The following is a 27,665-nucleotide window of genomic DNA, read 5'->3' as shown; positions in this document are numbered from 1 at the left end:
AAATGCACAGTAGTGGTGGCCAACAGGTTCTTGCCCGGGAGTTTGAAACAAAACCCAAATTAAAACGATTTTTAGAAACCTAAGAGAATTTTGTTTTAATTATTATTCTGTTCTTTGGGAAGTGTCTTTGATCTGTGTTTCCAGTCTGGTATTGAAGGACTCTTACAGGTAGGCTGGTAAACATTGTAACTAACATGTAGAGCCCCCATGCTTCTTTTTCTGTTTTGTAACAGCATGCAGGTCAATGATTTGGGTAGTCCTCCTGTGTCTTGCTTTATATACTGATGGCAAGATTTTCCTTGCCACTGATTTTTTGGTAAGATATCTTCAACCTGGAATTACAGCTTTGTCATATTCGACCTTGCATTATATTTGATTGCGTGTTGAAGAATGAGTGTGACAATCCTATGTTATCTTGCCCAACACAATGTTAGTTTTTGATGGCTGGCGTGATGCCTAATTTACCTTGGCTATTTCTCAGGCCCCAGCTCAGCGTTGTGTACATAGTCAGACCTCAATAAACATTTATCAAATGGACTTGTATTAGTATTTGGTAACTGTTGGTTGCATTATTCAGTGATAAATATAAAAGAAAAATGTAGACTAGCAATTAAAGATATCTTATGGAATTTCTTTTTTTTATTCATAGCCCTTATTTCATATGTATTATTTTGCATGGACACTATTTTTATATTTGGCTATTTACCGGTGTACCTTTACAGAACTTACAGATGATAATTTGTATTTTTAATTCAACCTCCTACCAGAGAATTGTCTGGTATTTATAGGCAGAATATGACTGTTGCAGACTCCTGATATTTCCAAATGATCCCACAAAACACTTTATTTGGTGGCTTCAGATGTATTTGTTCTATCTTGATATCTGTAATAAATGGACGTCTTGGACATTCCGTGCACCAAATAGAAACCCCATGGCAAAACATGCTTAGACATTTTCAAAAGCCAGCATTATTCCTTACTTAGGAAAAGTCAGCCTTGAGGGTTTTAAATGATGATAATGACATCTGTGTATGTGTTGACATTTTCATAGGCTTTACCTGAATTTTTGTTTTTTTGTACAAAATAGTACCGGGAAACCCAAACATGAGTGGTTTCTCCAGAAAGATTCCGAAGGGGACACACCTTCACTTATCAACTGGCCGTCCAGGTATCTCCCAAGCTGTCGGCTTGTGTTTAGTGAGTGTGTCCCTGTCTCGCACGTCACCGAAACTAACTCGCCTCTGCCCTCTTTTTGGTGGCAGGGCTTTTGAAAATAACGTGTTCAAAAGGGGGCTGCTGGAAGTTGCTTTCTAACCATTCCTTTTTCTCCTACTGCCCTAATGGCTGCTCATACTGTTCCCTTTTGCTTCTCTTTTGAAAAATCTTTTGACTCCACCTCTGGCTTTTCTCCTTTCTCACCACTCACATGCTGCCAGGAGGGAGCGGTAGTGAGCACATAACCAGCACCTCTGGGCTGCTCCCTTGAGCCAGGCTAACCACCCAGGGTCCCATCTTATCATCAGCTCCCCTGTCCTGGCCTTCCAGCCTCCTCCTTTCCATGTTGCCTGTCTCTCAACCAGTTGTTAATTTCCACAGCTATGTATAGGGCATCTGGATTTCAAAGCAGACAAAACCCCCTCTTGCTTCATTTTTAAGGATGGGGGCAGGGAGAGACAGAAGGAGTAAGAATGAATAAGTCATTGGCAGGACAAAGCACCCATATATCGAGTTTCTAACAGTCACTTTGTTCTTGGCTGAGGACAACATTCAGATTGTCTCCGATGGCAAGGACACATTCCGCAGGAGAACTTGTACAAATTAACAAAGCTTATAAATATGAAAACCTCCAGCACTCGCTAGTCTCTGGGAAGAATAACTCAGAGTGCTTTTCTCTTCCCCCTGAATGATTCACAGTAATTGCCTTTTATGTGTGTCTTTGACTCTTCTTTAATGAAATATACATATCCTGCATCTTATGTTGAAAGACACGTAGGTGTTTATATCAAATTTAGTAGGATGCCTTTGTCATCTAAGGAAAAATTCCCTTCTAGAAAGTGAATATCACAAGCAGTTATTTTTGCTGACTAATCTTAAGCAAATAAAGGTTTTACATTCCCCGAGAAATCACTTCTCCTACTTCAAAAGCATCCTTTAGTTTTTAAAGATTATCCCCAGTCCACAGTCCATTCATAAGCAGTTTGAATGGTTTGTCCTTCCTCACTATGTGGTATTAAAAAAAAAAAAAAGTAAAAACAACTAGTTTGCACTATTGAATGTTAACCTTTGCCAAGCACTAAACTGCTTACTTTGCAAGCATCAAATTACATCTTGTTACATTATTTCCGTTTGAAAGATGAAGCAGCTGAGGCAGGTAGGTTATCTGAGACCACACAGCTCAAACTGGCTGACTGAGGCTTTGAAAAGAGGTCTTCTGGGCCCCTCAGCCAGAGGTCTTGGCTACTTTGCTTCCCCAGTAATAAGAAAAGGTTGGTAGCTTTTCCAGTGGATTTCAGTTTTGCTCTCGGCTATTTAAATAGCTCTAGAAACAACCAGAGCCCTCTCTTTTTGGACTAGTTTTTAACTGGTGGCCTAATGACCATTCCAGTGGGGAGAACATGTTCAGTGCATTCTTTCAATAAAAATCTTTTTTTTTTTTGCCGACATCCCTCTTAGCGCTGGAGTTGCTGGAAGTGATGGTGTCTTACCTGGCCATGTGTCTTCTGAACGAATGAATGTTGTCTGCATGGCATGGAAAAATTTGTGACTCTTAAATGCTTGAAAAGGGATAATTGTTGGCTGTATCTTGAGCTCAATAAAAAATAACCGTCGTCATGAATGCTATGACATTTATAGGAGACAATGCAATTACATTTGGTCTTTAGGCTTATATATGCCTGGAAACCACCCCCACCCCAATCCATATACTGGGCCTGTCCATGTGGAAAGCTTACCCACTAGTAGCCCAGCCTCAGTGCGCCCTCGTGCATACCAGTGGTGCATAGTAATGAATTTTCCTGGGCTTCTGAGTATTCGTTTAGTCGGAAGGCATCCATTCTCTCCCAGGATAGCATCTGGCCCCTCCTAGCTTTTCAGAAGGAAGAGTGAGCTTGTAAACTCAATACAAACTCTTTCCTCTGGCAAGGCGAGTGGGACCCCAAGATGCTTATCCAGTCTCCAGGCATCTCTGGTCTGCACACACATGCTCTCTTCCCCCAGAGCCATTACCACACTTGGCAACTTAAATCCTTTTTCTTTCTTAAAGAGTTAAAGTTAGAGAAAAATTGGTGCGAGAGGAGAGCGCTCGCAGCAGCCCTGAACTTGCCTCCGAGCCCTTAACTCACAGGAGACACCAGACGGCACCAGGCCACTACCTGGCCTTTCAGTCAGAGAACTCGGCCTTCGATAGGGTCTCGGGCAAGGTGGCCAGCTCCGTGAGACAGCCCATCCGCGGCTACGTCCAGCCAGCAGAGCCCGTCCACACCATCACGCTGGTGACCTCAGACACCCCAGAAAGCATCTCCGAGGGCAGTTGGGTGGGCCCAGCCCCCCAGACTGTCACAAAGCCTCCCCCCTCAAAGGTTCTAGAAGGTGAAAGAAGAGACACCCCGGTTCTCCATATTTGCGAATCCAAAGCAGAAGATGTGCTCTTCTCTGATGCTCTGGAGAAAAGCAGGAAGACCCTTGCAGTTTTGGAGGATCGTGGGTCTGGGAGAAGCCAGGAAGCCCCCCCCGGAACCGAGGACTTGAGTCAGCCCGCTGTTGGCATAGTTACCACGGAACCTCAGAAGGAATCAGAAAGCCTGGCCCGCCCGCCTACGGCTCAGCAGCAGCCCACCGAGAGGATGGGCAGGAGTGAGATGGTCATGTATGTTCAGAGCGAGGCTGTGTCCCAAGGTCACAGGAATGAGGTGCCCACGAGGAAACACAGGGTCCTCACCCGCTCCCTGTCCGACTACGCGGGTCCTCCGCAGCTCCAGGCTCTGAAGGCCAAGGCCCCAGCTCCCAAGCGAGATGCCGAGTCACAGACGTCCAAGGCCGAGTTGGAACTGGGCCTGCTGGACACGAAGGTCTCGGTCGCCCAGCTCCGCAATGCGTTCCTGGAGTCAGCCAGGGCCAGCAGGAAACCCGAGCTGTAGGTGATGTCCACGTGTCCCCCCAGTGTGTCACTTGCACGTCCTTGGCAGAGTTATTCACCTTCCAACTTGTGTGGCATCCTGCCTTGAGGCTTTACCAGCTTAGCTCACCAGTGTGTGTAGGGCAGACCATCCAGGACATGGCCCCATGACTACCATTCTGCTTGCGCCTACTAACGGGGCTGGGGCGGAGGGTGGCGGGTGCCTCTGGAGTATCGGGTCTCTGGAATGTTCCACCTCCCAACATGCATGGGAGAGGCATGTGGTGGGATTTTCACTGTCCATGCCTTGACTCACCAGGGTACATAAACCTTTGCTTTCTTCCCTCTCTCTGTCTCCCTTCTGTGTACCTCCTCCCCACCAACTCTAAAAGCCATTCTCGGGTTGAGGGGTCAAGCGAAGGCCCTGGTGTGGAGCGGGAGAGAGGGTCCCGGAAACCGAGGCGCTATTTTTCTCCTGGTGAAAATAGAAAGACTTCCGAGAGATTTAGAACTCAACCCATAACCTCGGCAGAACGAAAGGAATCGGATAGGTAGGCATGTGTCTGTCAAGTTGCCTGGTCTAGAAACGTATAAGAAATCCTATAGAAATTTCTACCCCAGGGATGGTTCTGATGCTGTTTCAATGGGATGTAATGACTCCATAATGCTTCCATCCAAGCGATAAGTGATGTTTGTTTGGCTGGTATAAATGTGTCTTTAAAGAATGTTGACCATGATGCCAGTATCAGCATACCATTTTAAATTTCATTCAGATGGTAAGAAATGAGAAACATTAAACATTTAATGTTTTTAAATTTTTATGCCCTTAAGTTAGAATCCAGATTGTCTGCTAGATTATATGGTGAAAATAACTAAGGGGATTCGTATTCAGTTTATCAGTGTCTATCTGCATGTTGTATGTGAGTTTTTATCATATGCTAACACAGAGAAATGAAAGCGTTTGTCTAAAAGGTGATTGTCCGTTGTGTTTAATAAGTCCTCCTTGGTCCTGGTTTGTCTCCACAAGGTGAAACACCTGGCCGGGCTGTGTGCACACATACCCCACAGTGTCTGTAATAGTTGCCCACGCGTAGTCACAACTAGAGTTGCTACCAGGAGGGTGTTCTTTAAGAGGCTTTAATTGAATTTTTATTTTCACTTTTAATATGATCCTTGGATCTTCCACTCCAACCAGCTAATTGTTTGTTATTGTTTTTCACTCATGTCTTTCCTAGGTCAACTTCAAATTCAGAAATGCCAGCTGCCGAGGGCAAGTATCTGTCTTTTTCTTCTTAATCATCTCACCCCAGATTAGATTTAGATAAGATTTTTGCTTTTGAAAAGAATGAGATTATGGAACAATTACTTTCTTTCCAGCAGATTTTCTTCCTGTGACTATAATAAAGCCTGTTGAGGTTTTCACAAGAACCTTCTTTAGTATTGAGAGAGTGAGAGCTGTGATATTAGCCATTTATTAAAACCATAGATTTGAATCAAAGAAACAGGTTTTTCATGTTACTTTCTTGTTACTATTTAATAATAAAGAAGAGAAATTCCTTCCTTAAAATCTCTTATTAATTCCATAATATCTAATCTTAAGTCAAATATGACAGTAGAAAATTATTGCCTGGACAAGAATTTTGTTTGGTGAATTGCAATGGGAATTAGTACCTTTTCACTGAGCAGAAGAATAGCCTTCCTCACCCAGAAGAAAATATTGCCTCTTGTTATTTTGGGGCTTCCCTGGTGGCTTAAAGGGTAAAGAATCTGCCTGCAATGCGGGAGACCTGGGCTTGATCCCTGGATTGGGATGATCCCCTTTAGCATATTGATTTCTTTTATTCAGAAGATTTCCAAGTCCTCCTTGGAAAACTTTGAAGAGACTTTCCCTACATTTTCTAATGATGTTCAGTCTTTATTTGTGACTCTTCACAGATGAAGAAAAAGTCGATGAGCGAGCAAGGCTAAGCGTCGCTGCTAAGAGGCTGCTCTTCAGGGTAAGATGTGCTGGAAGGTCATCAGAGTAAGCCATCGCCTCCTGCAGGCGGCCCCTCCTGCAGACGGCCAGCCTGCAGCCCGCTCTGGGTTCTGGTCTGATCTCTCCTCTCATGTGGCCGGTGTGTGTGCTGCTGATGGCGATGCTGCCTCCTGGGGCGGCGGAGGGGGCCCCTCCTGTAGACCCTGCAGGGTCTACAGAGTAGCCACATTCTGCCGCCCCAGCTTCCTTTCCTCCAGTTGTTCAGGCATCTACACTGTTTCCCACCTTAGGAGATGGAGAAGTCGTTTGATGAGAAGAGCGTCCCAAAGCGCCGTTCCCGCAATGCGGCCGTGGAGCAGAGGCTGCGGCGCCTACAGGACCGATCCCACACGCAGCCCGTCACCACCGAGGAGGTGGTCATTGCAGCCACGTAAGTCCCTCTAGGGCCTCTGGGCCTTGGCTGGAAGGCCTTCTTTGTAAAGAGAAATTTAAAGACTTTTAAAATGAGGCGATCAGAAGACGGTTCAGTTAGAAGCCACCAAAAAGTAGGTGTTTGGGTGTCTGGTGTCCCTGAACTTTGTAAAGGGGTGTGTTAACCTATTGTATCTCCTAGAAGAACATGAAGGGAAGTTTTCTTTTTATTTTTTTGCCTGATTTCTTTTTTAATCCCTTTACAATGGAAAATTTAAAATATAAGAGTAGACGGGTTAATGTTCTGAGCCCCCATGCCCTCATCACCCAATCCCAAGAGCCAAAAACCCCAAGCCCATCTCATCTCGCTCCCCCTGTTTGCTGCTGTAGTTATTTTCAAGCAAACCCTATATGTCGTTTCTTCCATAAATATTTTAGTCTGTATCTCAAAACAGACTAAAGATACAAAAGGATTCTCTTGGCTTTTAAATTATCATGATTTTTTTTTTTTAATTCCGTGGAAGTCTCCAGACGGTGGGAAGTAAGTTCTGAGCTGTGTGTTCTCATGTGTTCAGTATGAATTTCCCAAAGTAATTCATCCAGGAATCATTGCTTCCATTAAACTAAAACTTTTATTAATTTTTTTAAAAAATAGTTTCTCCTGCTGGACATACACGTGCACACACCCTTCCTGAAAAAAATGAAGTTCATATCATTTAGAGCATCAGCAGCCCACATGTGAAGCTGCTGTTAACTCAGCCACCTGAACTTCCTGTTTGTGGAAAAGTACATCTTATATTCACTGGGAACTCTTGGCAAATCAAAAAATAATAATAATATTTGGTTATTATAAAATAAACAGCTAACCCTAGGAGCAAAACAGTAAATATAAGCAAAAATTATCCACTTGTCAGACTTCCTGAATATACTTTGATGTGCTTATAGATGATATGAGGACCATGATTTTTCTAAAAAAGAGCTTAGGACAACTTAGTAAAACAGAGACATAATCTACTGCATTGCTGGTGGTTCATATATTAGCTTCTTTTTAATTTTTCTTTTAAACTGGGACACTTATTCTAAATTCTAAATCCTTTCCAAGCTTGAAAAATCTGTTCCTGTTCCACTGACTTCGGGTCGTCTCTGTCTCTTATTTCCTCAGTTTGTAATTGCTTTTCAACTTCTTTTGTGATTTTCCCAAATAAACAAGCAAACAATTTTGTTCCAGTATGTTTTGATGTAATGTTTCTGAATTGAAAACTACGCTCTCCTTAATGCTTCTTTTCTTCTCTCTCCTTATGAATGTTCCACCTTTGGCAATTGCTTTTAAAGTGAACCTACCCCTGCTTCGTGCTCAGTGGCCACCCACCCTGTAATGACAAGACATCCTAGCCCCACTGTAGCTAAGAGTCCCGTGCAGCCTGCCAGGTACTGGACAGAAGTTGCTGCATGTCACACTGAGAGCAGAGGTGCATCTTCCAATCTTGAATGTCTGTCGTTTGTCTGACAAACAAGTCAGCGCAAGGAGTTGTCCCAGCGAAGCGTGTGGCATCTTGCTGTCTCACACCGGGGGACTTCACGTAGGCCTGCGTATGCCGGCATTTCATCCACCTGCTTTCTCTCTGTCCTGGAACTCAACCCCAACTAACCCACTCATCCATTTGTTTTGTTTCTGTTTTACATAACCCTGGTCATCCCTAAAAAAATTTCATTTTTCATCTAAAATACTAGCACTTATTAAAGGCTAACAGAAAAATAGAACCTTAACCTGAATGTTGAAAGTCTTATCATGCTTAAACACTTCTAGACATGAATACATGCTTACAAACAACCTTACCTGTTTTCTAATGGATAAACAATGCCGTTACATTTGAGGATCCGGACAATAACAATTCATAGTGTCTGAACTTAGATGCTTTACTGTTATGTTTTAAGTTGTGGTGTTTTAAAGTGATGTCCTTAAGGCAGGTAAATATCCCTTCTATTTCACTGTTACAGGCCAAAACACAAAGGCTAAAGCAAGATTAAAACAAGTAAGATGACAGTTCAGAAAGAAAGCTGGCATTGTCGAGATGCAGGCTCTCTTTGGGAAAGCAGGTTTCTAGCACACCTGGTTCTTCCCTGTGCTCAGTTATGTGCGACTCTTTGCAATCCCATGGACTGTAGCCCACCAGGCTCCTCTCTCCATGGAATTTTCCAGGCAAGAATACTGGAGCGGGCTGCCATTTCCTTCTCCAGGGGATCTCCCCCACCCAGGGACTGGACGCACATCTCTTGCATCTCCTGAATTGGTGTCTTTATAGCTAGAGCCACCTGGGAGGCCCAGTTGCTCTCTGGACCTCAGGAAAGATGCCAAGACTCAGGCCCCCTTACTCCCGCCTCACTGTGCCCTGGAAAACTGACACCCCTCTCTTGTCTGGGACAACTTGTAGAGCACTAGTTAATCGGAGTCCAGGCAGAGTGTACTCTTCTCCTGGACTTGAGCATTGGATGGCCCTGTGGCAGAAGGTACATTGTCTTAGACCTTCCAAGATTCACGAGACCAGGAAACTGGAAGCCTGTTGGAGCGATTCATCAGCACCAAAATGTCCTTCACCTTTCAAGTTACCAGGAATTTCAGACTTTTAGTACCTTTTAGGAAACAGATGGAAACCTACAAGAGAAAATCCTAGGTTAAAAGAGGAGAATGATCTTTACAGTGAAACTATTTGTGTGTAGTAAGTGAACATCAAAACCCTGTGTTGTAGTTAATGCTTTTTTTTTTTTTAGTGAATGCTTTTGATAGAATAATTGTATTATTTCCTAACTTTAAAATGTAGGGACTTCCCTGGCGGTCCAGTGGTTAAGACTTTGCCTAGAGAGTGGAGGTTAGATCCCTGGTGAGGGAGCTAAGATCCCAGAGAGCTAAGAGATATGCGATTCTGCCCATCCCCACAAAAAAGAAAAATAAACAACAGAAGCAATATTGTAACAAATTTAATGAAGACTTTTACAATGGTCCACATTTTTTAAAAAAAATAGAAAAAATGTAAAGACCACCTTCTGAACCACACATTTAGATAATGTTTAAATAGGCTGCACGGAGAAGGAAATGGCAACCCACTCCAGTATTCTTGCCTGGAGAATCCCAGAGACAGAAGAGCCTGGTGGGCTGCCGTCTATGGGGTCACACAGAGTTAGACACGGCTGAAGCGACTTAGCAGCACCAGCAGCAAACAGGCTGCAGGCAAGGTCTGAGGACTCCTCCTAGCTGTATTTATTGTTGATACTAGCAGTACAGCTCCTGTCTCTAAGATAAGGTATACCTAAGCCTTAATTTGTTTAATTCTGCAATTAGGAAACTCAATGTTTAGAAATAATCCAGAGCTGAAAATCTGTGTGGCATTGACCGTGCAAGGGTCCTCAGCCTAGAGTGTTCACTCTCTTATTAATAGCTGACCAACTGCCCACACCTGTCTTGCATCTAGATAGGGGAAAATAAGCCCCTTTTCCAGTGACACTTTGAAGAAAGTTAACAGACAGACTTAGCGGTGGGCTTCTGTTTCTCTCCCTGTGTGGGGCTGACGTCTCCCCCCTTTCAGATTGCAGGCATCTGCTCACCAAAAGGCATTAGCCAAAGACCAGACAAACGAGAGTAAAGATTCTGCTGAGCAGGGAGAACCTGACTCCTCCACTCTGAGCTTAGCAGAGAAGCTGGCCTTGTTTAACAAACTGTCCCAGCCGGTCTCAAAAGCCATTTCAACGCGGAACAGATTAGATATGAGACAGAGGAGGATGAATGCTCGTTATCAAACCCAGCCGGTCACGCTTGGAGAGGTGGAACAGGTGGGTGCCCTGCGATCCAGCTCCAAGGTTGCACGTATGTCCTGAAAATATGGGAGCATGCTGTCCCACGGGGGTTAATGATATGATTAAGGGGCTTGACCTGTACTCTGTGTTACCTGTCGCTACTTGGTCATAACTTCATTTTAAGGAGGATAACCATGCCAAGGATGTTTCTCTTCTCTTGTTCACATTATGGCTGAAATCATCTGAAGTTGAGTCCATCAAGGGGAGAAAAACAGAATGCATAACCTGCCTTTCAGGCAGATGATTGGATTAACAAGACGCATTTGTGCAACTACATCTAGGTTTGGTTTCTCACCAACAGAAGCAGAAAAACTGCCCCAAATGTAGTGTCTCCATCCATGTCAGTCCATCCACAGGTATTTACCCAGGCGGTGTTTTTAAATCACCTTTTATTTTTGAACTGTGTCCTCCCAGGTGCAGAGTGGCAAGCTCATGGCTTTCTCCCCCACCATTAACACGTCTGTGTCCACTGCGGCATCTACCATCCCCCCCATGTATGCAGGGAATCTTCGGACAAAGCCACTTCCAGATGACAGCTTTGGCGCCACTGAGCAGAAGTTTACTTCTTCGCTAGAAAACTCTGACTCCCCAGTTAGAAGCATTCTGAAATCCCAAGGCTGGCAGCCCTCAGTCGAGGGTGCTGGAAGCAAAGCAATGCTGAGAGAATTTGAAGAGACAGAACGCAAGGGAGGCTTGACAGGTGGAGATGGCGGGGTTACAAAGTATGGGTCCTTCGAGGAAGCAGAGCTGTCCTACCCCGTCCTCAGCAGAGTCCGGGAGGGAGACAACCATAAAGAGCCCATCTATGCCCTTCCAAGGAAAGGAAGCCTGGAGCTCACCCATCCTCCCATCGCCCAGCTTGGTGATGAGCTGAAGGAATTTTCCACCCCAAAAAGCACCATGCAGGCGAGCCCGGACTGGAAGGAGAGGCAGCTCTTTGAAGAGAAGGTGGACTTGGAGAATGTCACAAAGAGGAAGTTTTCGCTGAAAGGTAACTTACTACTGCTCTTTCTTTCCTGCTGAATGGGTCGCATGTGTTTGGGATTGTTTTTAACTGAATTATGAAGGCAGTTGACAGCTGAGTGTAAAGTGTTGAATGAAAGTCTGGGGTGAATGGTACCCTTCCCGGACTTTTCTTCCTCTTGAACTTGACCTGTTCAGAGGACTCATAAATATGTCTGCCGTAAAAGTACCTGGAGTGTTTTAATACATCTTCGTAAGGGTTTTGGATGGCTTTGGTCATGTTAACTGCTAGCTCTTTTGGCTGCTTTTAGAAATTGATGACCTCACAAGACTTTTCTGCCAATCCAATGGTTAAGCCTCTGAGCTTCTAATGTAGGGGTCACAGGTTCGATCCGTGATCGAGGAACGTGCCTTGCAGCATGACCAAAAAATAAAAATATAAAAATAAGAAAAATTAAATTGAGGATCTCAAAGGTCCCGGGCTAGGTGAGCACAGGGAATAGGGCAGGAACCCAGTTTCTGGAGTTTCAGGTTCTCTTTCTAGATCCTTCTTGTGCAGACTAGCCAGCCGTGCTGCACAGGACTGTAATTCTCTCTCTGCATTTCCATAAAATGATAGCGTGTCAGTTATAAGAGTGGTTAGGTTGGGGAGTACTGCACATGTGAAATGTCAAAGTATTGTTTAGGAGGCGTAGAGACATTTCTGCAGTGTCGTCCAAACCAACTTCCTGTGTCTGGCACATAGGAGAAGACCAACTGTCACAGAACAAGTCACTGGGTGGGGTCATCCGCTGGGAAGTTTGGTTTTCTCAGGGACCAGAGTGTGCCCCAGATTTGCATAAACCCCAGGGGATTGGGTAACCTGCCACGTGCCCACGGATTGAACTCTAAGTGCAGGATCATCCGGGGGTGAAGGGCTTGAAGAATGTTTGCCCGGGGGAGTAAGTGCTGACAGGGCTCCTTTCCTTCCCAGCGGCGGAGTTCGGGGAACCCACTTCTGAGCAGACTGGCGCGGCTGCTGGGAAACCGGCTGCTCCGTCTGCAACCCCCATGTCCTGGAAGCCGCAGGATCCCTCTGAACAGCCTCAGGAGAAGCGGTATCAGAGCCCGTGTGCGATGTTTGCTGCTGGAGAAATCAAAGCCCCGGCAGTGGAGGGCAGCCTCGACTCCCCCAGCAAAACCATGTCCATTAAAGAAAGGTAATGAGATTTCATGACCGAGAAGGAATTCTGTTGGGGTGGGATGGGCAGTTTACAGCTTGCTCTTAGACAAAGATCTGAGGAACAGGCAATGGGAGAAAATCATGAATCCAGCTACACAAGGGAATATGCTGTTCTTCCGGGAAGTTTGAAAGCTAACCACGTTCATCCTGGTGTCTGGACTGATAAAGTTGGGCGGTGCTGGTTCAAAACTCTATGAGGAAACAAACAGAGACTTTGGCCTGCTTCTTTGTTTGCTGCTTCTGTTTTCTTTTCTTTTTTTTTTTTTTTTTAATACTAAATTCTCTGACCAGCCAGGGATGGAAGCAGAGATTGTGGCTCTTTTCCTTTCAGGTTTGCGTGGCTTGAAATTGAATGCACAACTGCTTGTGACTATCTTTCGATGGAAAATATGTGTGGAGGGATTGGAGATAAATTCAGATTTAGGACACAAATCCTTGAGATTTGAATCAAAGTTTTGTTTATGTTACAGAAAGTAAAATGGATGACTTCTGCAATGCACTTAGACATTTCATATCAGGTAATAGCTGTGAAGACTGCATCTGAGGATTAAATAACACCAAAACCTCATTTCATTCAAAACAGTGATGGAGGGTTGAGAGGAGATAAAGGGGGCAGGTACAAAGAATCAGAGTTAAATATTTGGGATTGTGTTTTCCTTGTTAGCCTCTAGCAAAAGATGTAAGTGACCTGAGGACTGGGTGAAGAAGCTTCTCCTCAATTTCCTAGTTTGATTGGCAGAAGTATGGCTCCACCCACTTGGATCCCCACCCCCCCTCCCTTGGCACCTCCACCTTTCAGAAGTTTTCTTCCTCTGAACTGCACTGGCAAGTCTGATTTCTCTAAGTACATTTCCAACTACTTAAGACAACGTAATAAACCACAGTGAAAACTCTTCATTCATTTTTTCCAAGTCAAACCTTGGAATAATATTCACAAAATGTTAGATAGATGGAGACTTTTTTAACCAACAAATTAATGAGAGTGCTAAAGCTTATTTTCTTCCACCTTTGCTTATTTAAAATTCACAGTACAGAATGCCTAGAAAACTGAGGGGGCTTGGATGTTGGGGTGAGCTGACTAGAAGGTGTTTGGCCTATTCTGGCATGAAGTCCTCCTCCACGGAAACCCAGCTCACAGGGGGCTTGATCCAGAGTCCTTACTATTTCTTTATTGAAGTATAGTTGATTTACAATGTTGTTGTGAGTTATAGGTATACCTCAGAGTGATTTGGTTCTTTTCCATTTTAGGTTATTATGGGATGTTGAATATAGTCCCCTGTGCTATATACAGTAGGTCCTTGTTTATCTATTGATATTTTATACATGGTAGTGTATATATGTTAATCTCATACTCCTAATTTATCCATCTCCCTGCTTTTCCATCTGGTAACCATAAGTTTGTTTTTTATTTCTATGAGTATGTTTCTGTTTCATAAATAAGTTCATTTGTATTATTTTTTAGCTTCTACATGTAAGCGATATCATATAATATTTGTCTTTTTCTGTCTGACGTTCTTCACTTAGTATGATCATCTCTGGATCCATCCATGTTGCTGCAAATGCCAATATTTTACTCCATTTTATGGCTGAGTAGTATTCCGTTGTATATGCACCACATCTTCCTTACCCATTCCTCTGCTGATGGACTTTCACGTTGTTTCCATGTCTTGGCTACTGTGAATAGTGCTGCTATGAACATTGCGGGGCATGGCTTTTGTAGGCTTAGTGTTTTCTCCAGTTATATTCCCAGGAGTGGGACTGCTGGATCAGTTTTTTGAGGAACCTCCATACTGTTCTCCATAGTGGCTGCACAAATTTACATTCCCATCAACAGTGTAGGAGGGTACCCTTTTCTCTGCACCGTCCAAAGACCCAACTATTGAAAACTGATTAGGTAAAAGGATAAAGTATCATTTAAGGAAATTAATGATAAATATCACTTATACACAAGTTCTGATCTTTTACACACCAGAAAACATTCTTGGGGTAAAATTCCAGTAGAAAATACTAATATACTCCCTTCTCTCAAAGGCTTTGGAAAGAGATTTCCCATCTTGGGGTATATTCTGTCTGTTAGGATGTCTAATGAAGTTCTGTGTCCAACTGCTATGCAGTCATTCTTGGCTCACTTGCCTGTGTTTAGCAAATCTTAGTTTCTTTTTTTTTGAAAGCAGTTTTAATTCTACTGTAAAATTCTGAATTTAAAAAAATGTGAGATGCTATAAAGGTGCAGCTTCCTAACCCAGGCTTGTGGATGTCTGAGGAGTTGGAGGGTGGCTGTAAGGTTGCTATTAGCTGCCCAGAAAGAGGATAAAAACCAACCGTGTACACATGGACGTTCTGGCCGGTGAGAGACAGTCCTTCCCGCAGACCCAAGGGGCTCCCGGCCACAGTCTGTCCAGAACCCTGATCGTAAGAATGCTTCTTAAATATTCAGCTATTTAGTTTATTTGACAAACTGCACATTTGAAAAGAAAAGAGGGACACTTTATTTAGCATCTATGTTGGTAATAGACTCTGCCAAGATAAAATATATGTATGGTCAGAGATCTCTGCCCCTTACCTCAATGGTACTTTTATTTGCACTTCGGTGAAATAGAAGAGCTACATACTTCTTTACAATCCACACGATAGCTTTTCCCCAAGAAGTGGAGGGACATTAGTCCTTCCTCCTGTTAAATAACTATGAAGCTTGACCATTTAAAATAAGAAAGCCTCTCATATAATATTTATCTGGGCTTTGCTTTCTTTGAGGTGACATATAAAGTAGACCTTTTAAACCTTATTCTAATTCCTCTGATCACCTGCTTCACCATAGGAGAGGTTGAATTCCAGGGGCCCTGGGGCCACATGGTGAATAGGGCCAACCCTAATAGGGGCTGGTCTTAGTCTCTCTCCCTGTGTACATGAGGCAGGGCTGCTGTGTGTTCAGATGAATGTTTTAGCAGCAAACATGTTCTCCCTGGAGGACAGAAATTCTAACTAGACAACAGTGCTAGGAAGAATCCATCCTCTTCCTATACTAATTTTCTCAGTTCGTGTGTTCCTGGCATCACTTGTTTCGAATTTCGCTTTTGCGGTTCAGACTCTTGGAGACCAGACTCTGGCCATTGCCAGTTTCCTTCATTTCTTCTAAACAGCTACAGCCTGAGGATGTAGTTTGGTCTTCCTTGATCTTGTGGGTCTGTCTCTTTCCTGCTCAGGACTTGAGCATCGTTTGTTTTCGTTTCTTTAAAGCTGGCGGTATGGACTGGCAAATTCTCTGGACTCAGAGATTTTCTTGGAATTGACTTTTTATTTTTTCTCTTAATTTATTTATTTAGTTTTCACTATGCTGAGTCTTCTTTGCAGCATGGGCTTTTATCTAGTTGCAGTAAGCAGGGACTACTCTCTAGTTGGGGTGCACAGACTTCTCATTGCGACGGCTTCTCTTGTTGCAAAGTATGGGCTTTAGGGCGCGCGGGCTTCAGTAGTTGAGGCTCATGGGCTCAATAGTTGCAGTTCCTGGGCTCTAGAGCACAGGCTCGGTAGTTGTGGCGCACAGGCTTAGTTGCTCTGTGGCATGGGGGATCTTTCTGGATCAGGGATCAAACCCCTGTCTCCTGCACTGGCAGGCAGATTCTTTACCACAGAGCCACCAGGGAAACCCAGGACTTGAGCATCTTAAGTCCTCTCTCCCGAGGCCCACAGAGGTACCTCTTGTGTTTTTCTCATGTGACATCACAGAGTGCTGAAGATGGCCCTTCGAAGGAGCCAATATATCCCTGTTTCATAGACATAAACTAAGACTTAGAAAAGCGTAGCAGGTGAGAAATTAGAGGAACTCTTCCATACCTTCCTCTTTTTTACAATATATGTGTTGCTCAAGAAAACATATCTGTAAGTTCCTTATCTTTCTTCATCTTTCTGACATGTAGAATGTCAAATTTGGATCATAACTAGCCTAAAGTTGAGGATATATTTTGCTTTCCCCATCGAATTGATAGCATCACTGTTTCATAACAGCCTACATGGTTTGGGTTTCAGTTCAGTTCAGTCACTCAGTCGTGTCCGACTCTTTGCGACCCCATGAACCGCAGCACACCAGGCCTCCCTGTCCGTCACCAACTACCAGAGTCCACCCAAACCCATGTCCATTGAGTTGGTGACACCATCCAACCATCTCATCCTCTATCATCCCCTTCTCCTCCTGCCCTCAATCTTTCCCAGCATCAGGGTCTTTTCTAATGAGTCACCTCTTCACATTAGGCGGCCAAAGTATTGGGTTTAAGTTGTCCCTAATGGGGGACTTCTTTGAAAACCATAGTAAATCAGATACATTTTGTGTTGCTTAAGGATAAAATCTTTGATACCTCTTTAAAAGTAGATTAGGCTTTTAGAAATCTTATTTCCACAGTTATGAAACAACTGCATCTGTGCTTTCACTTTGGGGCAGAGAAGATGACTAAAAAAGGCAAAAGATCCAACTTTCCATTGGGATGTCGATGGAGCCTAAGGATGTACTGAACTCCCAGGAATGTTGAAGAGGCCACCCGTGCCTCTGGTGAGCCTGCGACTCCTGCCTTCTAAGGCCCTGGCGGGGGTCCCCTGTGTTCCCTGTGAGTCCCACATCCACCCAGCCAGACTGGAGGTTCGTTCTTTGCAGCCTCAAGAGTTCAGCCACTAGAGGGCCCCAGGTTCATGTAAGAGCTTGGGGCAGGAATGCCTTTTTTCCTTTGCTGCCTCCTTTTCTGATCTTTGATTTGCCCTCATTTAAAAGACCCATTAGTTCACCCCTCCAGCCTATAAATCAGCCACGACCCAAGATGTGGTCTAAGGACTAGTCCATGCTCTTTTCAGCCACGTCTGTGTGGTACCTGTGATTCTCTGAAATGAGGGGACATTTTTAAAGGAGGAAGAAAAAACTGTACAGCAGCTTAGAGGCACACGATCTGCCCGGCCCGCACTTGACTCGATGCTGACTGCCGTGAACCTGCAGAACTTGTTCCAATCAAGTCAGGCTCTCAGACCAGTGCTGCTGAAATGTCCTGCCTTGGGCCAGTATTGCCTGCTGAGAACACATGGGCTATGGCCGGAGGGAGAGCCACTTCCCCAGTGGCCTGGCAGATACCCACGTGGTGGCCCTGGGCCCGGTCTTGGGGTAAATAACGGGACTACTCACGGGTAGTAGTGAACTAAGCAGTAGTAAACTAAGCAGATGCCCAGTTCTCAACATCCCAGCCCTGCAAATAGCACTTGGACTTGGCGGATGCTGAAAGCACTCACAGTTGTTTGAATTGCATAGATAGGCAGTAATTAATGGCATGTGGGCTTCCCAGGTGGCGCTAGTGGTAAAGAACTCCCCAGCCAATGCAGGAGACCCAAGAGACGCAGGTTCGATCCCTGGTTTGGGAAGATCCCCTGGAGATGGGCAGTGCAACCCACTCCAGTATTCTTGCCTGGAAAATCCCATGGACAGAGGAGCCTGGCAGGTTACAGTCCATGGTGTTGCAGAGTTGGACACAACTGAAGTGACAGCAGGCACCCATGTAGGACCAGGCACTCAGCTCCCCAGCCCTCTGTGGTGCAGAGTGGGTCTGCAGGGAGTCAGGAGGGTTGTGAGACTGCAGGAGAGAAGGCGATTGGAAAGGTCCCCCACCTTCCTGAGCTTGTTCAACACCAAGTAGGAAATCAAGAGGGATGGGAATAATACATGTGTGTTTCAGTGTGTGTTCATTTCAAGTTTTCTATTACTTGCACTCTGCAGGCTTGGGCTGAATTCAGTACCGTGTGGGCTCAAGTGAAGCTCAGTTTCTTCCATATTATTTTGGTTACTCTGTAGTCTTTGGAAGTGAGACTTCCAAAGGTCATCCTGAGAATGACCCTGCCAGCATATCCAGAAGCAAGATATCAGGTTCTTGGAAGGGACGAATTCTTTGAAGGCCATCCCAGCAGGGGAAAAAAAAAATATATATATATATATACACACACACACACACACACACACACACAATACACTATATATATATATATATATATATATATATATAGTGTGTATATATATACACAATGCAGTTTCTAACACATGAGAGTGAAAACATGCCTGGTGAGCTCACACACAAGTAGTGAAACAAGCCACACGCTAGGATGGGAGGCAGGATATGCCCGGGATGGAACCATAGCTCCCTGCCCCCGTGACATGCAGGGTGACCTGAGTGAGTGACATCCTTGGCCTGTGTGTGCACCCTCGCCTCATTCAGGATAACGATATCTGGGCTCTTAGGGGTTGTGGGGCACATTAGCAGAATACATGGTGGACCGTAGAGTGATGAAAGATCCACGCTTTGCCTTTTTCTAAATCAGTTCTCCATTCCCAAAGCAGCCACTAAGGTAACCAGCAAGAGGGGCCACCACAATGAGAAGGCCATGCACTACAGCTAGAGTGCAGCCCCCACTCACCACAACCAGAGACAGCCCTCACACTGCAACAAAGACCCCGCACAACCGAGAAGAAATTAATTCGTTGAAAAAGAAAAGACTATAACCAAGGAAGAGCCAGCTAGAAGAGATGCACAGTGCGAGGTGTGAGGAAAGCATATGATTCTTTAGATGATGTTGCCATTGCTTCGGATATTTGGGATCTTATTTTTGAGAATGTCTTTAAAGACCCAGAGTAGATCATAAACCCAACTTCTGAGGCTGCACTTTTTTTTTTTTTAATTTCTCTGAAATCACTTGGACTCTAATCTAATTCGAAAGGTAAGGTAGCCAAGATGAATAACTACTGGTGGGTCAAGGGTGAAGTAAGAAAGCTGGTTCTGAGCTGTAAGGAGAATATCAATGAAGCACATGTCAGTGTTCACAAGATGATGAATTGTGTGGGTGTGAAAGTGCTGGCATGCTTTAAGTCTTCTTTATAGACACTTTGAAGGCTCTACTGCAGCATGCTAATGCTCTCAGTTTTTTCTCATGATTTGATTTTACTCAATTATTTTTCCTATTAGAAGAAAACTGACTCATTTCAGAATAATTGGAGGGAAGATCAATCTTAGTCCATATATAGTCTGACCTTCAGATGGAAACCCTTAAGGGGATTTAGAATCTCTTTTCAAGTACGTGAACTGGCCCTTGTAGAGGGCAGAGCACTGCCAAGCGCCACAAATGATAGAATCTGGGGCTGAATGAGAGCACGTAGGGCGCAAAGAGTCGGACATGACTGAGGGACTCAGCACAGCACAGCACGGGGCCTGACTTGGTTACAAGATTCTGACTCTGATTTCCAAGGGGGTTCCCCCTCCCCCTACCACCACTGAGTAGTTGTCTGATACCAGCTGGATGTCCTGCAATTCCACCCAATTCTGACGCTGTCTACACAGAGATAGGATCAAACCAGAGGGTAAAGGCTTGGGTCCTGCAAGACAGTCCCTCCCCCCTTCTTCAGACACCTGTTGTAAGTCCAGGCCCTTATCTATGCTCCCAGCCCATTACCCAGATATAGACTAGAGGGTCCAACATCATTCTTCTTGGATTCAATCACTTGCTAGAGGGGCTCACAGAACTCAGAGAAATATTCTAATTTACTAGACCTCAAGTTTTTATAGTAGAATGTAGGACTTCCCTGGTGGTACCGTGGATAAGAACCTGCCTGCCAATGCAGGGGACACGATCCCTGATCCAGGAAGATCCCACATGCTATGAAGCAACTCAGCCCGTGCGCCACGATGACTGAGCCTGAGCTCTAGAGCCAAGAGCCGCGACTCCTGAGCCCATGTGCTGCAGCTGTTGGAGCCCGCGTGCCTGGAGGTTGTGCCCTGCAACAGCAGAAACCACTGCAGTGAGAAGCCCATGCACTGCAAGTAGAGAGTAGACCCCGCTCACTGCACCCAGAGAAAGGCCCCAAGCAGCAGCAGAGACCCAGCACAGCCAAAAATAAGTAACTTTTTAAAAAACAGTCTAAGGAACAGCCAGCTAGAAGAGACGGACTGTGCAGGGTGTGAGGAAAGGGGGTGGAGTTTCATGCTCTCCCTGGGTGTGCTACCCTCCCCAAACCTCCACGTGTCCACCAAACCAAGAACTCTTGGAGCCTTGTCCTTTTGGCCTTTTTGTGGAGGCTTTATCACATAGACGTGATTGAGTTGAGTCACCATTGGGCAGTGACTTAATTACTCTCCAGCCCTTTTCTCCTTCCTGGAGGTCAGGGGGTGGGACTAAAGGTTCTAACCATCTAATCACATGTTTGGTTCTCTCAGCAACACATCCCCACATACATGCTTCTAAAGGTCATCTCATTCACATAAGTTGACACGTTTATCACTCTCATCATTTAGGAAATGCCAAGTTGTGGGAGCTCTGTACCTGCAAAGAGGACAATAACCAAGTGTATATTATAAATCACAATATCACAGATAAGTGATAATTTCGTAGAGTAGACATTTGGGTCTTATCTGCAGTCACATAGAGAGAAAGGAAGGGAAGGAAGAAGAGGAAGAGGTTGGATGAGGGGAAAGGTCCAGAGTTTGAAGCTCTTGCACCCTTTGGAAAGTCTTCCTGGCTTACCTTCCTTATTTGACTGAACAAATAGACAAGTATACAATATGATTATACATGAATTTGTAGATGTACATGGGTTCATATTTACTGTAAAACTTGTTTTCTTATTTGCTTAACTTAACTTTTATTGTACAGTGTGACATACCTCTCCTTCAATTAAAAAAAAATTTATTGGAGTATAGTTGTATTGGAAAAGACCCTTATGCCGGGAAAGATTGAGGGCAGGAGGAGATGGGGGCAACAGATGGTTGGATGACATCACTGACTCAATGGACATGAATTTAAGCAAACTCTGGGAGATAGTGAAGGACAGGGGAGCCTGGTGTGCTGCAGCCCACGGGGTCACAGAGAGTCAGACATGACTTAGCCTAAAACAACACAGTTGCTTTATGATGTTGTGTTACTTTCTGCTACACAACAAAGTGAATCAGCTATACATATACCCATATCCCCTCTTTATCGGATTTCCTTCCCATTTAGGCCACCACAGAGCACTTAGTAGAGCTCCTTGTGCTCTACGGTTGGTTCTCATTAGTTATCTATTTTATACATAAAATCAATAGTACATACATGTCAATCCCAATCTCCCAGTTCACCCCACACCCCTGTTCCCCCTTGGTATCCATACATTGGTTCTCCACATCTGCCTGTAAGTAAGATCGTCTATACCAGTTTTTTCAGATTCCACATGCATATGTTAATATGCGGTATTTATTTTTCTCATTCTAATTTACTTCACTCTGTGTGACAGACTCCTCCATCCCTTTTAACGGCTGAGTAATATTCCACTGTATATGTGTACCACATCTTCTTTACCCATTCCTCTGTTGATGGACATTTAGGTTATCTCCATGAGGACTCTGATATGTTTCATCCTATCTCCAATTCCATTATTTAATGGAGTCGGGGCACTTGGTCGAAGGGCCCTTAGAGACCATCTAGTTCAGGCTCCATTGTGACCAGTAAGGAAGGGACTTGACAGGCCTTAACAGCCAAGATAGGGCTTATATGTTGCTTAAAAATACACTCTTCATGGACATGTATTAATGAAATGTTTAAAAGACCCAGCCCAGCAGACCCAGCTGCAAGGGAAAGGGTCCAGTCACTTTTTCCCCCAATCTTTAAACTGTTTGAGCACAAGCTCAAATGAGTTTAATGATTACCACTTCTGTGCCTTTTATCTTTCCTGTGTTTGTCCAACTTAAATGTCCAAGACTGAAACAGCCTTATGTTCATGAGAATAACTTTTCACAAATTTTCACATCCCAGCAGCTTTTTATCAAGTGACACCATAGTTGACCTAAAGTAGGTTAGATAAAGACCTGAGTTAATTAGATTCTTTTTTTGTATATACCTATCTCCTGAGGAAAGTTGGAGTGATCATTTTAAAAATGGGTTTCTAGAGAAGTTTCTGTATTAAGAAGGCAGATTGGAAAGACCAAGTTCATTTGGAAGAAAATAGCATGACTTAGAATTCAAGAACAGAAACATTCTTAAACATCAGCTTTTACCTGTAATTATACACGTATGATACCCAGAGATTGTCTATATTCTGTTGCTTTAAATTCTTAAACTCATTTCTGCTATATTTTCTGCAAATAAGTACCATCCACCTTTGGCATTACCTATTAATTCCTCATGTGACCAGAACGGGTCACCAGAAGACATTTTTCTCTGGGGACATTTATTTTTATTTTCTTTTGTGCCCTCAGCCCAAAGGCAGGGCAAAAACAGAGATATTCCTTTGGTAAAATGATGTTCCATCTTTTATCTGGGAAGTCAGGCTTCAGATTTGCTTTTCCAGCAAACTTTCAAACCTTTGGGACCATCTTAGAAAATATAATACTCTACATAGTATAATTATATTAGTTTTCCAAACATACTTTCTTCCAAATAAATGCCGTTCAGAAAGATTTAAATTAGGCAGCTATGGTCATTTCTTACTTATGGCTAACTTCCTTAAATTGTGGTTCTTTTCCAAGGAAGGATTGGTGCTGAACTTGTTGGTTGGCATGTCTTCTTCTTAGATTAGCACTGTTGAAGAAGAGCGGTGAGGAAGACTGGAGAAACAGGCTCAACAGAAAGCAGGAATATGGCAAAGCCTCCATCACCAGCAGCCTGCACATCCAAGAAACGGAGCAGTCACTCAAGAAGAAGGTAACCTTGTCTGTGCTCAGAAAAGGCATTCTAACTAACGTCACGCTTGGATGTGCACCCACCAGGCAAGCATGCACAGCTTAACTAGTTACTACCCTGGGACGCATCAGCTCTCTCTTGCCACTAGGGTCCACACCTAAAGTCTGCCCACAGCAGCTTCAATTAATCACCAGCTGAAGTCTTGAGATGCCCTAGAATTGGGAACAGTGCCACATACCTAATGCATCAGCAGGCAGATTCCTATATTTGGAAGTGTGCACTTTTATCTGTTTCAAATCTTCTAAAATGAAGTCTGATTTTACAGTGTTATTAAACCCTTTTATATCTATATACCTATACCTGTAGAGGCATACTGCAGTCCATGGGGTTTCAGAGTCCAAGACAACTGAGCAACTGAATTGAACCAAACTGATATCTATATATGTAGGTACAGATATAGATGTGTGTGTATATATATTTTGATCACACTACGTAGTATGCAGGATATTAATTCTCTGACAACCAGGGATTGAACCTGTGTCCCCTGCAGTGGAAGCATGGAACCCTTAACACTGGACTGCCAGGAAGTCACCTTATTAAAGCCTTTAGAATGAAAACTTCATTGACTGCTAACTGTTTATTAGTTGCATATAGAATATGGGTTTGAATGTCCTAGGCCTAGATTTAAAACATGCATATACAAGAGGACACAGCTGTGGTCGGTGAGGACATGTCACAGAAGTCATGTCCATGATGATCAGGTAAGCCTTTTATTGAGAAAGTATAGTAAAGTATGTTATGTTACCAGTTTCAAGAAAATTCAGTAACACACTGCTGTCGATCTGGGCAAGCATTTCATATGCAAATGTACCAATGAGTTGTTAAATGACTAGTCATAATGACCAGCTTTTGACCAGTCAGTGCACACTTTCAAAGTGAACAGTGATTTCCTGCTGCCTGGCCCTGTGATGGCGAATGCACCTGCTGGCTGGGGGCAGTGTGGGCCCTGTGCGACACCACTGGCCAACTGCTAGGGTCACAGGCCTTCAAACAAAAAGGAAAAATGGTTCCAACCAGATGATCACCTAGACCCCCTCCAGCTCTAAAACAATGTAATAAGCCTCTGTGGAAGAGAGAAGTGATGAACATGACCTTGATGCACTCAGAAATGTACATAAGAAGGAGGTGTGTCCGTGGGGCCATGAAGACAGAGTTCTGACACTATTTCCTATGGCTCTTCTGTGTTTTCCTAGGTTAAATTGGAACAGCAATTTGAATTCTCTCTTTTGAGTCAGACATGACTTCAAAGATAATCACTAAAGACAGTTAATGCTCAGCCATCTGCAAATCTCTTAAATATGACTGGATATTAAAGAGCCTACATAGGAAATCTGTATTTCCAGAATGAGATCCAGAAGTGTAGGAAAACTAGGTCCCTCCAATGACTGACTGCCATTGCCCACAAACTTTATGTAAAAGTTTGATTTGAAAGTATTGGTTCCAAGGTAACTTTAGTTCTTAACTCTTGGTCATGTTGAAAGATGCAAAGAAATTTCCCCAAGCAGGTCCCCCATGGCATGGTAAAAAGGATGGCCACAAAGTAAAAAGCCAGGTAGATTTCTTACAAATAGTAGAATCATTTTCAACACTTTGCCCCACTTAGGGGACAGGGATCAGCAGAAGCTGGGTAGACCAAAAGGCTCAGAATAGTAGATGTGATCAGAACAGCCTTAACATTAGACTGAGATTCTCAGGAGGCAAGAGATGGGAGAAGGTAACTGCAGTTGCCCCTGGGGTAGTAAACCCTGCCCACAGCAGCCGTGGCTTGCGTGGGAAATACTGTCCTGGGCTCAGGGGTTCTGCACCAGCAGTGAACTCATCATCGCTCTCCTACTCCTAACCTAGTTCACTTTGGCCCAAGACAATAAGCTCGTTGAAGTTAAAATAAGCCCATCTATTTTGGGCTTCTGTAGCAGGCATTGGGAAATCGTGGGTTCTCTTGAGGTCATGTGGTTTTCCCATGGCCTCTGAAGTGCCCTCGGTTTCATGTCTTCCCAAGGGTGGGCTGTGTATTTCAGCCACACCTTAGCCATGCTCAGATGTGGTAGAAGAGCTGCCTTGAACCTGATCTGCCTTAAGACAGTCCCGGGGGCAGCTGGAAGGCAGGCAGGGAATTTGAGACATGGCCAAGGTTTGCTGGGTGTCTGAATGCTTCTCTGAAGAAGGAAGGACATTCACGACACGTGCTCCATGCGGTTAGGATCTGGCTGCCTGGGTTGGAGCCAGACTTGCTAGGGGCACAAGCTCTGGAACCTTCCATCTTTTCCTCCAAGGGAAAAGGGACTGGATTTACTGTCAGGTCAGCACTTCCTGCAGTTTCTGAATTCACTGAAGGCACATATTCGTGGTTACCAAACATTTTACAGTTTGGCCTCCTCAAGCTTATATTGTGTATGCTAAGCAGGGTCCCACAGGTTACAGCCTGTGGAAAAGCAAAGGAGGCAGGAAACGGAGATGGGCCTTTATATAAATCACTTCCCCTGTGAAAATCTGCTCCATCCAATAAAAATATACTGTGAACCCATGAGTAATTAGAGATTGTTGTGTAACCACATTAAAAAAGATGTGAGGGATGCCTTGAAAATCTTTAATTGTTTTTCTTTCTGTTGAAGGGTTTGTCCCAAAACAAAACAAAATTTTGGTGTTCTAACTGGCATCTCATTTGGGGTCCTGTAAGGTTAAAAAAAAAAGTATTCTTTTGGTCCATAAATCAATTTGGGGAATAAGCTAGTGTTTGCCTTTCCCTACAAAAAGATCAATCGTGTCTCAAGAGACGATGTAACTTAACATCACTTCCTTACTTTCCAAACTTATCCCCCTAAAATTAGGATGGATGGTTTGTAACTTAAGAGCGCTATTTACCTTGCTGCCCCTGTCATTTCCTACAGCAAATAGCTTGGGTTCTTTCTCTTGCTGTCCCTTTTTCCTTCCTCTTGTGCTTGGTTTAGTCTAGGACAATGCTAACCTGACTTATACATCTTTGCTTTTGTAGCATATAGAGTTAGTTCTAAAGATGGTAAAGACCATAGTTTGTAGGTTTGGCTGGGCTCACGGCACCAGGAACATGATCCTTTCAGAGCCACTCATCCCATCCCAAGAGGGAGAGAAATGAAACAAAGCAAAGTTTGAAAGAAAAGGGATTTGGCAGAAGTCTCTTTGTTTCACCTAAATTGCAGTTATGTATTTTCCCCAAATCATTATTTAAAATTCCAGCCCCATTTTGGCCTGACTTTAATATTTAGGCAGAGACAGTGACTCCCAGGCCCTTTGGTCGAGATAACCATCCAAAGTTGTAGGCGTTTTCCAGGAAGTCAGAACCTTTTATAGAGTTTGTGGTTTCGACCCCCTATCTGTGTCTGAGCCACAGGTTAGGATTTGATACCTGGCTGTGCTTCCATCAAAGTGTCAAGTCAGTGAATCAAGCTAAGCTCTGTGCTGTCCTCAGAACAAGTCCCTGAAAATTCTAGGCAGGTGGTCAGTCTGCCACATTTGTGTTCTAATTGCCTGTGCCGTTGAAATTCCAAATTACGACTCAAGAGCATGCAGTCAATTGAAGGACCAAGAGTAGGAGGGTGCGGAGGGCGGTTGGTCTGGCCCCCAGGTCACAGATAATCACCTCGGATGGGGGATGAGCTCACTTGTTTGTGCCACCTGACTGTGTGGGCATGTGCACGCTCCTCCTGGAACCCAGCACAGAGTTCTGGGAAATGCTTGTGACACCATAACCTGACCCTACTCTTCCGACACTCTGCAACGTCTCCTGTTTGTTTTAACCTGTAGGAAGAAGGAGGATTTACAGATGATAATGACATTTCTAATCTGCTTTGGGTAAGCCTGACTCTAACACAGGTCTCCTCACCATGTGTAGCTCTCATCCTAGACGGTTCCCCTGGGTACCCCTCTCTGCTGGGTTTTCTTAGCCCGAGGGGAGATGTCACCTCAATCCAGCATGGAAAGCTATCCTGTTTCCCGCCCTTCTTTTACATTTTATTTTTAATTGGAGGATAATTGCTTTACAGTGTTGGGTTGGTTTCTGCCATACGACAGGAATCAGCCATAAGTATAGATATGTCCCCTCCCTCTTGAGCCTCCCTCCCACCCCACCTCCCCATCCCACCCCTCTAGGTCATCACAGAGCACTGGGTTGAGCCCCCTGTGTTATACAGCAGCTTCCCATTAGCTATCTCACGCTGGTCAGAATGGCCACCATCAAAAAATCCTGAAACTTTGTTTCAATCATGGAGAAAACGTGAAAGAAGATAGTTTATATTCAATGTTAAAATGGTCCATGAGAGTCAGGGATCCCCTGTCTGAATATCTTGTGTAAATTGCAGTCATCTTGCCAATAACTCAGGTACTGCACAGAATTGATTTGGTTATATTTACTGTGCTTGGGTGGGAAT

At 44.2% G+C, this 27,665-nt stretch overlaps 1 protein-coding gene across 5 annotated transcripts in view; it reads left to right on the top strand.

Moving 5' to 3' along the window:
• The window catches only part of SVIL (supervillin), a 169,567-nt gene that overhangs the window by 92,495 nt on the left and 49,407 nt on the right, over positions 1–27,665 (top strand). For 4 of the 5 annotated variants that reach the window (XM_052650626.1, XM_052650627.1, XM_052650624.1 and 1 more), the window contains 12 exons: positions 1,088–1,168; positions 3,263–4,132; positions 4,507–4,665; positions 5,350–5,384; positions 6,050–6,111; positions 6,383–6,522; positions 7,836–7,931; positions 10,085–10,328; positions 10,767–11,343; positions 12,289–12,514; positions 23,094–23,223; positions 27,043–27,090. In XM_052650626.1, the coding sequence (XP_052506586.1) occupies positions 1,088–1,168; positions 3,263–4,132; positions 4,507–4,665; positions 5,350–5,384; positions 6,050–6,111; positions 6,383–6,522; positions 7,836–7,931; positions 10,085–10,328; positions 10,767–11,343; positions 12,289–12,514; positions 23,094–23,223; positions 27,043–27,090 (2,668 nt within the window). The remainder of the gene's footprint in view (positions 1–1,087; positions 1,169–3,262; positions 4,133–4,506; positions 4,666–5,349; positions 5,385–6,049; positions 6,112–6,382; positions 6,523–7,835; positions 7,932–10,084; positions 10,329–10,766; positions 11,344–12,288; positions 12,515–23,093; positions 23,224–27,042; positions 27,091–27,665) is intronic. The other variant, XM_052650625.1, reaches the window with a different exon arrangement.

This window comes from Budorcas taxicolor, chromosome 13 (assembly GCF_023091745.1).
Source record: "Budorcas taxicolor isolate Tak-1 chromosome 13, Takin1.1, whole genome shotgun sequence".
In the NCBI taxonomy this organism is placed as follows: Eukaryota; Metazoa; Chordata; class Mammalia; order Artiodactyla; family Bovidae; genus Budorcas; species Budorcas taxicolor.
Note: the sequence above shows the minus strand (reverse complement) of the source record. Positions and strands in the feature narration are given on the sequence as shown.